Below are 15,300 nucleotides of genomic sequence, written 5' to 3'. Positions count from 1 at the left end.
TAGGCCTACCGTATTACACGTTTGATATAATTTGCAATGTCTCAGTGCGACAGGTACAAAGGTCTCATTCTCAAAGAAGTAAACCAAAAGGTAATAAGGTATTTAAGAGTTTAGAAATAATTCACAGACGAGGGTGTGTCTTCCAGGCAAATGGTCTCATGCTCTCAAGAAGGTGAAAACTCAATTCAAATTTCCCCAAAAATATTCAAAAAATATTTTCACAACGTTTTAATGTCATTTTGATTATCAGACATTAATTTTAATGGATATAATTAGCCTATTGAATGCAGGGAGACAAAATAATATGTTAATGCGACTGTTAAGTTACTTTTTTTTTTAAAGTATTATATCTATTCATTGTGGGATTAAGAGTAGTTTTTAGGTTTAAGTTTGCCAGGTGAAGTCACTTTTTAAAATATCTGGATTTAAAGATTATTACTTTGGAAAAAATTGCTAACATCATATTTTTGTGTAGGTCTATGTGTAAAATAACCTAGAACATCACCTCCGTTCAAGTCATGTCTTAAAGATCGTATTTACAAGTTGAAAGCACATGAACGCCACAATGTCGTTAATACAAGCTCGGGATTTTCTGTCCCGATCTTTACGAGTTGGGGGCTTTTCTATTTACAGCTAAGAAGGTTAATTGCCTGCACAAAATACAGTATTATAGCATTATATTATAACAATATAATATGCAACGATAAAGTTTACAGTGGCTTCATAAATTAATTAAAAAACATTAAAAAAGCACAACACACATTCACATTAGGCCTACTTGTTCTACATTTTCTAGAAGAAGAGTAAGAACCTTGCTGTATTTTTGTGTAATTAATTAAGAGAACGTGCACCGATCTTACTCCGACGAAAGTGACGTGACCGCGCGCACCTGCAGCAGTAAACAACAATTCTCCTCACCTACACCTGTAGACCCGCCCATGCGCGCCGCTGTTCTGAAGTAAGTCCAGTCACATTCCTCGACAGATAAACACTAGGCTACTAGAGTGCTGGTAAACCTAATTTTACTCTGAAACTCCGACTGTTACAGTGTGAATGAAAATGGACTTGAGTAAGTATTTATAATTTTAAAAACTAATCGTCTTTTCCTTGTTGATTCATAATAAATATGACTTTTAATCAAACTCGACGTGTTTACCGTGAGACATTGCTTTCACTTTCATATTGGTTAAAGCTAAATAAATTTGGTAAAACACTTAGGGCTTGCTTTGTTCTCCATATAGTCGTTTACTAGGCTACAATTGGCTTGTCACGGATTGCGTTTTAGGATTATTTGCAGAAGATAGTATTTTAAAGTGCGTCACTGTGCAATTATCGTCACGTGTGCCAGGAGTGTGCGCGCGCAAGAGAGAGATTTATTCATTAATTTACTTTGCCTTTTCACATTTGCATATTTTAATTACTGAAAACATGTTATTTTTGCAACAAATAGCAATTTAGCCCTGATTTTATGTAGGCTAATCTGTGTTTTTGTTTTCTCCTGATTGAGAAAATTAAACAATTCACCTTTTCTTCATAGTTAACCATGGTCCATGGATGATGATTAACATAACTCCATTCATGAGGCATTTGTATTAATATGATTAGCATATTTTTAGTACAGATTTATTGATAGTTGTTCAGAAAGCACACACTACATGAAAGCCGTGTGTTTGTTCTGTATTTGTTGCAGGTGACGCCCAACGTCTCTCAGAGCTCAGGATTGTGTTGATGGGATATAGAGAAGCTGGTAAGAGTTCATCTGGAAACACCATCCTGGGCCGAGAGGAGTTTGACTTGAAGAAATCTGCTCAGTGTGTGAAGAGACATGGAGAAGTAGCAGACAGACACATCACTGTCATTGAAGCTCCAGGATGGTGGAGTGATTTCCCTGTAGAGAAGAGTCCAGAGTTACTGAAACAGGAGATTTTGCTCAGTGTGTCTCTGTGTCCTCCAGGACCACACGCTGTACTACTGATCATACGCGTGGACATTAGATTCAAAGAGAATAAGAGAAAAGCATTGCAGGAGCATCTGGATCTTCTCAGTGAGAGAGTCTGGAGTCACACTATAGTGCTGTTCACTGCTGGAGACTCTCTGTTAGACACATCTATAGAGCAGCACATCGAGAGTGAAGGGCCGGATCTCCAGTGGCTGCTGGACAAATGTGGGAACAGGTTTCATGTTCTCAACAATCACAACAGGAGTGACGACACTCAGATCAAGGAGCTGCTGGAGAAGATTGAGGAGACAGTGGCACAAAACAACGGCTGCCATTTTGAAATAGACAGAAAGATTTTACAGGAGGTGAAAGAGAGAAGAAGAGCAGAGGAAGAGAGAGCAGAAGAACGAATGAAGAGGATGCAAAAAAGGAGAGAAAACATCAGATCACAGATGAGTGAGTCCATATACTTTATAGTGCAGACACACACTGAGTATATTACGTAAATCATGAAAAGCTCACAGTGACGGCCCATACAATCTGTTCCTGAAGGAAATAAGCACTTTCATTTCTTAAACAATCCTGTTCTTCATAGGGTGTGCTTCTGATAATGGAAATCCCTTTACCAAATGCATAGAAAACAATAAATAAATAAATAAATAAATAAAACAAAACTGCAAACATCTCGTCTTGAATATAATCTTAAACATCAGCTTTACACCTATAGACACGACTCATGTTTGTCCCGTCAAACACTTTGAAAGTACATTACAAGTAAAAGCTACTAGACTGCCGGTGGAACTATATTTTATTTGGTTAAAAAAGAGCTATTTTTTTTTAGGCAAATATGTCATGTAAAATGGACATTTGTAAGATTAGAAGCTATTTTTATTAAAGAAAAAATGTCAACATATTTTGAGAAAAACTTTTACTGCTTTCATATTGGTCAATACAGATCAGATTTTGGATCTGTTTATACCAATTTAGGTTGTTTCTTCCCCCATAAAGTCTTTTATAAATATAAGCAGTCAGAAAGGGTATTTTTTGGCTTTCTTTCCATCTAGTAAATGAATGTAAATGTAATACAGTCGTGTATTTGCTGGTGCTAATAGCCACCAGTGCATTGATAATGCTTTCCCAGTCGAGAACACACACAAGAGAGAGATTTACTCATTAGTTTAGAGGGATAATTTAGCCTAATTATTTTTAAAGAATATACTTTCTGAAAACATTATTCTGAAGCTATTGGGAATTTAGTCTTGCTTAATCTGTGTGTTCACTGTGATCTGTTGCTTTGTTTGCAGATCATTGAAATTAAGCTATTTTATTTTCTTCATAATTCTCCATCGATAACCTTTGTTCAACTCTCATTTAAGAGTTTAATTAATGTGAGTAACACTTAAATGTCATTTTTAATCAATAACGTGTAGTTTGACACCCATACACAGATAAGGTGAACCTAATTTCAGGAACCCCTTTCTCACAAAGAGAGATTATTTACGAAGATTTAAGATGTCACCCTCCTTAAGAAGTGTGTTTGTTCTGTATTTGTTGCAGGTGACGCCCAACGTCTCTCAGAGCTCAGGATTGTGTTGATGGGATATAGAGAAGCTGGTAAGAGTTCATCTGGAAACACCATCCTGGGCCGAGAGGAGTTTGACTTGAAGAAATCTGCTCAGTGTGTGAAGAGACATGGAGAAGTAGCAGACAGACACATCACTGTCATTGAAGCTCCAGGATGGTGGAGGAGTTTCCCTGTAGAGAAGAGTCCAGAGTTACTGAAACAGGAGATTTTGCTCAGTGTTTCTCTGTGTCCTCCAGGACCACACGCTGTACTACTGATCATACGCGTGGACTACACATTTAAAGAGACTTATAGAAAAGCATTGCAGGAGCATCTGGATCTTCTCAGTGAGAGAGTCTGGAGTCACACTATAGTGCTGTTCACTCATGGAGACTCTCTGTTAGACACATCTATAGAGCAGCACATCGAGAGTGAAGGGCCGGATCTCCAGTGGCTGCTGGACAAATGTGGGAACAGGTTTCATGTTCTCAACAATCACAACAGGAGTGACGACACTCAGATCAAGGAGCTGCTGGAGAAGATTGAGGAGACAGTGGCACAAAACAACGGCTGCCATTTTGAAATAGACCGAAAGATTTTACAGGAGGTGAAAGAGAGAAGAAGAGCAGAGGAAGAGAGAGCAGAAGAACGAATGAAGAGGATGCAAAAAAGGAGAGAAAACATCAGATCACAGATGAGTGAGTCCACATACTTTATAGTGCAGATACACTGAGTATATTACGTAAATCATGAAAATGTAACAGTCACAGCAATAATAGCCAGAGACTTCTTGTCATTAACCGCTATAGATGTTATTCGATCTGCGTCATCAATGTTTGCGGCGACCATATTGTTGACATAGAAACCACGGCAACTGTCAGTCTGTCACTTGACAAGCGAGGCAGCGTCGGTATTATCCATGGTATTATCATCACTGTATTTTTTTTTAAACAGCGTGATGGTGTGTTGTGTAATACACGGCTTTTCTAACAACAGCAATAAGAACCCCGGAGTTAGTTTTTATGATTTCGATAAGTTACCGACTGTCAGAAAACGTGAAGGGAAGGAGACAGAGTTGAGCCAGCGCAGGAGAGGCTAGCTAGGATAAATAGGCTAAACTTTCAGCCAACTCCCCACAGAAAAGTCTGTTCCCATCATTTTACCACAGGTTTCACACATAATCCGTGTGCAATGCGTGTGCGGTGCGTATACGGTACAGAAGCAGGACGCGCTATAGTGCTTTATATACTGCGTTTGTAGTGCGAACTGATCCGCAGCTGTACCACAAACACCCTGGTACTCACTATTTTTATTTTAACACATACTCACTAGTTCAACAACGTAAGCCAATTATTCCATGCAATACTTCTATATATTAAGTTGCTCAAGCAAGTGGTCAAATATTTAACCATGTACTTATATTAAAATCGCAAACATTTTAAATGAAAACTTAAAATTGACAAAAACAACCGACTCTCATGCCTTTTCTTTTGCATTTACATTTTAATACAACAAATCTTGCATGTCACAAAGAACTTGTTTTTCCACCTCCACGAATGAGACGAGTGTCGTTTATTATGTTGCCTTGTCGAGGTGCATTGTAGTTTGTATACGGATACTGTATGAACGAGATCGTTATAAATATCCGGATAAGTTACGGCTGGCAAAGTGGCAATAAGGACGGATCTTTACTTAAGCTTGATTGGTGTGGACCCACATCAAATAATAGCATTATCTTCTCTTGATACCGACGAGATGAAGCCAGGCTACTGCTCCCCTCAACTCAAATCTGCGCGCGGTTAGGGGCAGCAGGACAGATGTCATGTCAACAATATGGCCGCGGTTAGCTACTTCCGGTGTTTGCGAATAAGGTCTATATGTAGAGGCATTCCCAATAGATGTGTTCACAGCAGCTCACAGTGACGGCCCATACAATCTGTTACTAAAGGAAATAAGCACTTTCATTTCTTAAACAATCCTGTTCTTCATAGGGTGTGCTTTTGATAACGGAAATCTATTTACCTAATTCATAGACAACAATACAAAAATAAAATAAAACAAAACTGCAAACATCTCAGACTGATCTCATGAAATGGCGTATGTATGACACGCCAATTCGTATTTCCATTTTTGGCGTGCTATTAACACGCATAATCGCTTTTCAGCGTGTTTATCAACGCCTTTGACTTAACGTTATATTACTGTATTATGCATATATAAATATATGACCTACCCCAACCCCGTCCCTAAACCTACCCGTCACTGGGGTTAATACCATTTATGAGTCTTCTCCTACCATCCTAGGAAAAGAAATATCGCTCCACAGATGTAGATATAGATTTTGCTTCGTTTCGCTCGGACATTTAACGGCGTAGACATACACGCGGAATCACTCGGACATTTAATGGCGTAGACATACACGCAAAAGATTTCGGCGTGGACATACACGCGGATATTTCAAAATGCGTATAGATAACACGCCACTTGAATTGAAAGTGGCGTGTATGTTTACGCAAAGTCATGATGTCATGTTGAACATCTTGTCTTGAATATAATCTTAATCAGCTTTACACAGACACGCCTCATGTTTGTCCCGTCAAACACTTTGAAAGTACATTACAAGTAAAAGCTACTAGACTACTGGTGGAACTATATTTTATTTGAAGTTCCAACTAAGGCAAAAATATGTCATGTAAAATGGACATTTGTAAGATTAGAAGCTATTTTTACGAAAGAAAAAATGTCAACATGTTCACAGTTTTTGCGAGACTCTTTTACTGCTTTCATATTGGTCAATACAGATACGAATTTTTATCTGTTTATGCCAATTTAGGCAGATTTTTTTCGTAAAGTATCTTATAAATATAAGTAGTCACAAATGGTCTTTTTTGGCTTTCTTTCCATCTAGTAAATGAATGTAAGTGTAATACAGTCGTGTATTTGCTGGTGCTAATAGCCACCAGTGCATTGATAATGCTTTCCCAGTCGAGAACACACACAAGAGAGAGATTTACTCATTGGTTTTAAAGGGTAAACTTAATTATTTTTTAAAGAATATACTTTCTGACACCATTATTCTGAAGTTATTTGGAATTTAGTCTTGCTTAATCTGTGTGTTCTGTGATCTGTTGTTGTGTGTGTTATTTTCTTTTCTCTGTAATTAATAATTATTGCCTATCGATAACTTTTGTTCAACTCCGTTTTAAGAGTTTAATTGATGTGAGATACACTTATGTAATTTTTAATCAATAACGTGTAGTTTGACACCCATACACAGATAAGGTGAACCTAATTTCAGGAACCCCTTTCTCACAAAGAGAGATTATTTACGAAGATTTAAGATGTCACCCTCCTTAAGAAGTGTGTTTGTTCTGTATTTGTTGCAGGTGACGCCCAACATCTCTCAGAGCTCAGGATTGTGTTGATGGGATATAGAGAAGCTGGTAAGAGTTCATCTGGAAACACCATCCTGGGCCGAGAGGAGTTTGGCTTGAAGAAATCTGCTCAGTGTGTGAAGAGACATGGAGAAGTAGCAGACAGACACATCACTGTCATTGAAGCTCCAGGATGGTGGAGGAGTTTCCCTGTAGAGAAGAGTCCAGAGTTACTGAAACAGGAGATTTTGCTCAGTGTGTCTCTGTGTCCTCCAGGACCACACGCTGTACTACTGATCATACGCGTGGACTACACATTTAAAGAGACTGCGAGAAAAGCATTGCAGGAGCATCTGGATCTTCTCAGTGAGAGAGTCTGGAGTCACACTATAGTGCTGTTCACTCATGGAGACTCTCTGTTAGACACATCTATAGAGCAGCACATCGAGAGTGAAGGGCCGGATCTCCAGTGGCTGCTGGACAAATGTGGGAACAGGTTTCATGTTCTCAACAATCACAACAGGAGTGACGACACTCAGATCAAGGAGCTGCTGGAGAAGATTGAGGAGACAGTGGCACAAAACAACGGCCGCCATTTTGAAATAGACAGAAAGATTTTACAGGAGGTGAAAGAGAGAAGAAGAGCAGAGGAAGAGAGAGCAGAAGAACGAATGAAGAGGATGCAAAAAAGGAGAGAAAACATCAGATCACAGATGAGTGAGTCCACATACTTTATAGTGCAGACACACACTGAGTATATTAAGTAAATCATGAAGATGTAACAGTCACAGCAATAATAGCCAGAAACTTCTTGTCATTAATCGCTATTTGTAGAGGCATTCCCAATAGATGTGTTCACAGCAGCTCACAGTGACGGCCCATACAATCTGTTCCTGAAGGAAATAAGCACTTTCATTTCTTAAATTATCATGTTCTTCATAGGGTGTGCTTTTGATAATGGAAATCTATTTATCTAATTCATAGAAAATAACACAAAAATTAATAAATAAATAAACTGCAAACATCTTGTCTTGAATCAGCTTTACACCTTTAGAGACGCCTCATGTTTGTTGCTGTTCTGAAGATTAGATGTGAGTCCTGTCAAACACACTTTGAAAGTACAAGTAAAAACTACTAGACTGCTGGTGGATCTATATTTTATTTGGAGATTCAACTAAGGCAAAAATATGTCATGTAAAATGGAAATTTTTGTAAGATTAGAAGCTATTTTTATGAAAGAAAAAAATTTTTGCGAGACTTTTACTGCTTTCATATTGGTTAATACAGATAGGATTCTGGATCTGTTTATGCCAATTTAGGCAGATTTTTTTTCCATAAAGTTCTTTTATAAATATAAACAGTCACAAATGGTCTTTTTTTGTCTTTCTTTCCATCTAGTAAATGAATGTAAGTGTAATACAGTCGTGTATTTGCTGGTGCTAATAGCCACCAGTGCATGGATAATGCTTTCCCAGTCGAGAACACACACAAGAGAGAGATTTATTCTTTGGTTTAAAGAGAAAACTTAAATATTTTTAAAGAATATACTTTCTGAAAACATTATTCTGAAGCTATTGGGAATTTAGTCTTGCTTAATCTGTGTGTTCTGTGATCTGTTGTTTTGTGTGCAGATCATTGAAATTAAGCAATTTTCTTTTCTCTGTAATTAATAATTATTGCCTATCGATAACTTTGGTTCAACTCTGTTTTAAGAATTTAATTGATGTGAGATACACTTATGTAATTTTTAATCAGTAACGTGTAGTTTGACACCCATACACAGATAAGGTGAACCTAATTTCAGGAACCCCTTTCTCACAAAGAGAGATTATTTACGAAGATTTAAGATGTCACCCTCCTTAAGAAGTGTGTTTGTTCTGTATTTGTTGCAGGTGACGCCCAACGTCTCTCAGAGCTCAGGATTGTGTTGATGGGATATAGAGAAGCTGGTAAGAGTTCATCTGGAAACACCATCCTGGGCCGAGAGGAGTTTGACTTGAAGAAATCTGCTCAGTGTGTGAAGAGACATGGAGAAGTAGCAGACAGACACATCACTGTCATTGAAGCTCCAGGATGGTGGAGGAGTTTCCCTGTAGAGAAGAGTCCAGAGTTACTGAAACAGGAGATTTTGCTCAGTGTGTCTCTGTGTCCTCCAGGACCACACGCTGTACTACTGATCATACGCGTGGACATTAGATTCAAAGAGACTGAGAGAAAAGCATTGCAGGAGCATCTGGATCTTCTCAGTGAGAGAGTCTGGAGTCACACTATAGTGCTGTTCACTGGTGGAGACTCTCTGTTAGACACATCTATAGAGCAGCACATCGAGAGTGAAGGGCCGGATCTCCAGTGGCTGCTGGACAAATGTGGGAACAGGTTTCATGTTCTCAACAATCACAACAGGAGTGACGACACTCAGATCAAGGAGCTGCTGGAGAAGATTGAGGAGACAGTGGCACAAAACAACGGCCGCCATTTTGAAATAGACAGAAAGTGTTTACAAGAGATGGATGGTAGAAATAAAACAGAAGAGCACCTGGACAAACGGAGAGAGGAATCCAGATCGCAGACTGGTGAGTGACATCATCAAATTTTATGAATATTATCTACATATAGTCTCAGATGTGTTTCCTCCTCATTGTTCTAGACTATGGGCCTAATTTTTAAAATGTGTGAACGCACAGAATTATCTTATAGTGTGTGTACTCTAAAAATCCATGCCAACACTAATGTTTATAAAAATGGTCTTTGACGTGAAAAAACTGCTTAGCGCCACATCAGGGTCTAAGCAGACATACACACTTTTTTCTTGTGACAGAGTCGGAGTACTGCAGGCATTTGGAAATCTAAGTAATTCTTGCTGTTCTTCATTCTCAAGTAAAAAATGTGGATGTCGACTGGTGCTCTTTTACATGTTGATTGACATTAATAAGACAGCATTTACAATGCAGAGATTGGAAACCATTTTGCTGCACACAATCCCAAAATCATTTGCGATTTATAAATTTCACATGTGGAAGAGAGGCATACGCTCGTTTTTATATACCGCAGTATAAAATAGTCACGTGACACCTACCGCGGGTCTGAGCTCGTCACAGTCATCACCGCAAAAAAAAAAACATTGGCCTGCACATGTGCACGTTGTGTCTAATGACATGGATTCATTGATTCTAATGACATGGATTATGTCTAATGACATTGTGTCTTACATGGATTCAAGGTTTTCTAAACAAAACTTATCATCAAAAGATTGAGCAAATCCGACCTTTCGCGAGTTGGGGAGCGCAATGTTCCATGACACATAATAACATTCCATTCGTATTAAATGTGTGGATGGACTAATATTTCATACGCAACCGCATCAGAAAACTCATCATCCGTCCGTCATCCATCTACCGCGGAAACTTCTTGCTTTTTAACCGCGGTAAAAAAAAATCCATACCGTCCCAACCCTAGTGTAACTTTGATTCGTCACTTACATTTCAATCTCATATACGTTCTATTACCAAGACTGCAGTTTACCCTCCTGATACTGACCAGGTTCAACGAGTATGAGGTCTCTGCGGAACAAGTGGACGTTTTTAAATTTGTTTTTGTGAATCATGCATTGAAAATGATGCCCTTCACCCAACCCCACCAACACTGTGACACGGGCAAATCAGTTAACACGGTCAAACACACCCCTCTGTTTATGGCCTCGCCCACTGATCTGGTAACTCTATTACTGTCCTGCAGAGTCCTATACTTGGGTTCAACCCTGTTTCTAAAATGAAGTGGATCCTCCTTCCCTGACCCATTTAGAGTTGACAAAGTTGACCATCTGAAATAATTACTGTAGCAAAGTTCAGACTCAGGGTGAACGAAGGAGACGGGGTCGGCTTGTGGAGACTGCGGGTCTTTATTGACAAATCTAAAAAACAAACTGAATAAACTCAGGGACACGCCCACTGCGCTGGGTGATCGTTCTCAAGTCGCTGTTCTCAGCTGTCACTCAAATTGTTCCACGCGCTCTGCGCTCTCTTACCACTTTCACTCGCAGCTTACAGCTTCACAACGCGATCACCCGCAGATCTCCACTGGTCTCTCTCTCCCTGCTTCCCCACAGCCATCACTGCAAACGGGATCTGGTGTTCGTCATTTTGCACTTGACCTAATACGTGCCGCTCGCCTCCCAGCTCTCTCTCCCGTCACAGACATCGCTGAACCACGCCCCCCTCGCCACAATTACTATCACATGAACTGATGAATATTTTCCTTCAATGCCATGTCAGTTGCTTTGGATAAAAGTGTCTGTTAAATGCATTCATGTTGTAAATGTTCTACTGATCTGCTCTCTGCTTTCATTATTACAGTGAGTGGAGATGATGGATCTGATTCACTATCTGTGGGAAGTTCTGCTTATGGTTCATTCAGATCACGATCAGGAGCAGACCCGATTTTCAGTTCATCACATTCCATAGATTCATCTCACACAAGTTACGAGTCAGGGGCCATAAAACGATGTAACAGCATTGGATTGCTACCACCAAACAGTGAGTGTCTTGTTTTATTAGGCACTTTTAGTTTATTTTGAATTGAATTGAATTGAATTGAAAGCCTTTATTGTCACTGTACGAGTACAATGAGATTTGGAGAGCAGCTCTCTGAAAGTGCACACATGTATAACACATACATACATATACAGTACATTAGTGCAAGTCTGAGTGTAGGTTGAGTATGGTGACAGCTTTGGGGAAGAAGCTATCCCTGAGTCTGTTTGTTCTGGCCCGTATTGACCTGAAGCGCCTGCCTGAGGGCAACAGGTTAAAAAGATGGAAGCCGGGGTGGGTGGTGTCCCTCAGGATGTTTCTGGCCCTGCTGAGACAACGGGAGTTGTAGATGGCAGTCAAAGAGGGCAGAGGGCAGCCGATTATTTTTTGTGCAGTGTTTGTCACCCTCTGCAGTCGCTTCCTGTCGGCCTCCGTGCAGCTGGAATGCCACACTGTCACAGCATAGGTCAACAGGCTCTCGATGGTGGAACGGTAGAAGGTCACCAGCAGCTGAGTTTTTAGTTGTTCCTTCCTGAGAACCCTCAGGAAGTGTAGCCGCTGCTGGGCCTTCTTTACCAGAGCTGTGGTGTTGGCCGACCAGGAGAGGTCTGCAGAGATGTGGATGCCAAGGAATTTGAAGGACTCCACTCGCTCTACACATCCACCGTTGACGTAAAGGGGGGCTGGGGCAACTTTGTTCTGCCTGAAGTCCAGGATGAGTTCCTTGGTCTTGTTGATGTTTAGTGCCAGGTTGTTTAATGCACACCACTCGCTAAGTTTCAGGACCTCATCTCTGTAGGCCGCCTCGTTTCCCCTTGTAATCAGCCCCACCACCGTAGTATCATCAGCGAACTTGATGATGATGTTCTCTGGGTGGGCGGGACTGCAGTCGGATGTGTAGAGAGAGTAGAGTAATGGGCTCAGCACGCAGCCCTGTGGAGAGCCAGTGCTGAGAGTGCGGGAAGAAGAGAGTTCTTCCCGTGACCTTTTTTTCTTTTCTTTACAGCCTTAGAGCTCATGTTTTCCATGAATACCATCTGTTTTGTTGTGACAATATAATATTTAGTCTACATTGTCAAAAATTTGTCACCACATATTTTTCCCTATTTCCCAAATTTGGACATCTTCCATTTTCTACATTTTTGATAATTGAATTTATGACAAAATTCAATTCAATTTATAAAAAAAAAGAAAAAAAAAGAATTTACGAATTTATGGCTAACCTGAAATAAAATAAAATAAAAAAGCACATATAATATTTAGTTTGATCATCTTATGTTGATGATCAACATTTTGTGGAGTTTAAGCACTGGTTTATACTGATCATTTCTTATACATCTATATGGTCAACTTTAAATGTTTGCAATAAACAGCAATCAGGCTTGTAATAAAGATATTTTATAGATAAATCATGGACAAAAAACATGTCCAATCCCGTCTGATTAATAAAGTATTTGTATAATGTTAATGATGACCAATAGACTGCATTATTTTTAGGAACATATTGAAAGTTTTAAATCTCAGAATTTTGTTCTAAGAGTTTCAAACCCTTTTACTGATTTAAATGTTTCCCCCCAGTGAGTGGAGATGAGCGGTCGGACACATTGTCTGTGGGAAGTTCTGGTTACAGTTCATCGCTATCAGCAGCAGACAGCGATTCAGTTTTTAGCTCATCACACTCCATAGTCTCATCTCTCAGCTCAGGATTCGGTTCTTTGCGGTCCATCCCGGAGTCTGTGGAACATTCAGGAACCAGACGAGCAGATGGTGGGAACATGATCTCAAAACTTTTCACAAGAAGATCAAAGAAGCATGATCAGCATGAAGACACTAAGAAAACCTGAATTATATCAAATGAATAAAAGAGAAATTGTGTCTTTATAATGTTGCCGACACAATATTTAACGATAACTATTACTAAAACTATAAGGTATTGCAGTGGTCGAATTAAATTAGTGGAGATCATAAATCATATTGATATGTAATTAACATTGAGTTTTTTTTAATTACTTTGTAAAAAAAAATCCAAAATTTTAATTTCAGATTTATATAAAGGGGTAATTAAATGTAACAAATCATGTAAAAAGTATCATCTTTGAAAAATGTCTGTCAAAATATAACTTACAACACATGTTGAATGATAAAAGTAAAGTAAAGTTTTTCAATTTATTGGTGTTTTTTCTCTTTAACCTGCAGTAGTGTAAAGTATTTCACTCGGTTCTGTGATCATTCTGATTAAATTTCAGCGAGTGAAGAACAAATTCATTATATATTATGTATGTTATCGTCTCTGACAGACTAAAGCCTCATGCTGAAGCCGCTCAGGCTGACATTTTCTTCCTCGTCTCGGAAAACGATGTAGTCGAAACATCTGGTAGTGTGTGTTTTCCAGGTAATGCATGTTCTGCCTGGACCGCTGTTTTTAGTTCTAATCTTCCAACGACGGCGAGTATAAGTTTTTGACGGACTGTGATGTGTGTGAGGCCTATGGCCTATTGTTTAATTTTCTTTGACTGACCAAATTTGAAAGTTGAGACATTGTTTCATATTAAATATTACCTGCTTGGTCCTATCTGTAATGTGTGTGAGGGGTGAACTATGTTTGATCTTTGGGTAATTATAAAATGTGCTGGAGATGTTAGTGCTGGGCGGTATTTCGGTTCATACCGAAAACCGGTGTTTATTTTTGTTATGATATGAATTTTTTAGGGCTGTCAAATGATTAATCACGATTAATCACATCCAAAATAAAAGTTTTTTTTACATAATATATGTTGGTGCACTGTGTATAATTATTTTGTATATATATAAATACACACACATGCATGTATATTTAAAAAAAAAATATTATTTATATATAAAATATTTATATTTATATATAATATAAATTATATATAAATCTACAGTATATACATGAAAATATTTCTTAAATATAGGCTATACAAGCATGTGTGTGTATAAACCTTCAAAAAAGCGAGTTATTTTTTGTTAACCAATTGGCTAAATCTCTTCCTCTTTCTCCTTTCCCCTTTAAGTTAGCCTTGGATGAGTTTAAATATCTGGGGATATTTATCACCGGTTCGCTCAAAGACTTGTTTCTTAAGAACTTTACACCACTTTTTGAAAAATGTAAGTCAGATATGGCTAAGTGGAGTTCCCTTTCCCTTTCTGAAATAGGTCGTGCAAACCTTATTAAAATGGTTATCCTGCCGAAGTTTTTGTATCTTTTCCAACATCTTCCAGTTTGCATTAATAAATCCTTTTTCACTAATTTAGATCAGCAACTGAATGGATTCCTTTGGAATAACAAACCGGCTCGCATCAGGAAGTCAGTTCTTCAGCTTCCCAAATCTGAAGGGGGTTTAGCCTTGCCAAATTTTCGATACTACTTTTGGGCATGTAACATTCATAAATTACTATATTGGGTTGGCCTTAAAAGTTGTGCCTCTAGTCCGCCCTGGGTGCATATAGAGATATCTTCCTCTCGTTATTTACTTTCTAACATCTGCTCCCAGCTTCCCCTTGGGGTACACAAAATCTCGAGCAATCCAATAGTTATTAATACTATTAAGATTTGGCATCAATTCAGGAAACAATTTGGTCTACATAGAGCATCCATTCATATGCCAATTTCAAATAATCACTTATTTTCCCCGTCCCTTGCAGACAGCTTCTTTGATATTTGGGCAGCTAAGGGTCTCTCTACTCTAAATGACTTGTATGAAAACGTCATCTTTTTCGTTTTTTTTCAAGTGAGGCACTTTATTCAAAAGTTATTTCCCCATTTTCCCAATCGTCCACCCGAATCAGAAATTGACTCAATTCTCACCTTGGACTCTGGCCAAAGACGACTGATTTCAATAATTTATGGTAAAATAATCTCCTTAACCCCTT

At 38.7% G+C, this 15,300-nt stretch overlaps 1 protein-coding gene across 1 annotated transcript; it reads left to right on the top strand.

Moving 5' to 3' along the window:
- Nucleotides 1-999: 999 nt before the first annotated feature.
- On the top strand, nt 1,000-13,396 carry LOC130106523 (GTPase IMAP family member 8-like). The gene is made up of 7 exons (XM_056272673.1): nt 1,000-1,069; nt 1,691-2,395; nt 3,497-4,201; nt 6,890-7,594; nt 8,770-9,450; nt 11,230-11,409; nt 12,985-13,396. Exons 1-7 carry the CDS (start codon nt 1,054-1,056, stop codon nt 13,248-13,250), a joined length of 3,258 nt encoding a protein of 1,085 aa, XP_056128648.1. The 5' UTR covers nt 1,000-1,053; the 3' UTR covers nt 13,251-13,396.
- Nucleotides 13,397-15,300: the final 1,904 nt, after the last annotated feature.

This window comes from Rhinichthys klamathensis, unplaced genomic scaffold (genome assembly GCF_029890125.1).
Source record: "Rhinichthys klamathensis goyatoka isolate OS25496 unplaced genomic scaffold, OSU_Roscu_1.1 h1tg000342l_1, whole genome shotgun sequence".
Classification (NCBI taxonomy): Eukaryota; Metazoa; Chordata; class Actinopteri; order Cypriniformes; family Leuciscidae; genus Rhinichthys; species Rhinichthys klamathensis.
The sequence above is the reverse complement of the archived record's forward strand: the minus strand, read 5'-3'. Positions and strand labels throughout refer to the sequence as shown.

Bases quoted from the DNA above. Each gene is read 5' to 3' on its own strand.
- LOC130106523 (XM_056272673.1), top strand. The intron at 2,396-3,496 runs GTGAGTCCATAT...TATTTGTTGCAG, and splicing joins AAACATCAGATCACAGATGA to GTGACGCCCAACGTCTCTCA. The intron at 9,451-11,229 runs GTGAGTGACATC...TCATTATTACAG, and splicing joins GGAATCCAGATCGCAGACTG to TGAGTGGAGATGATGGATCT.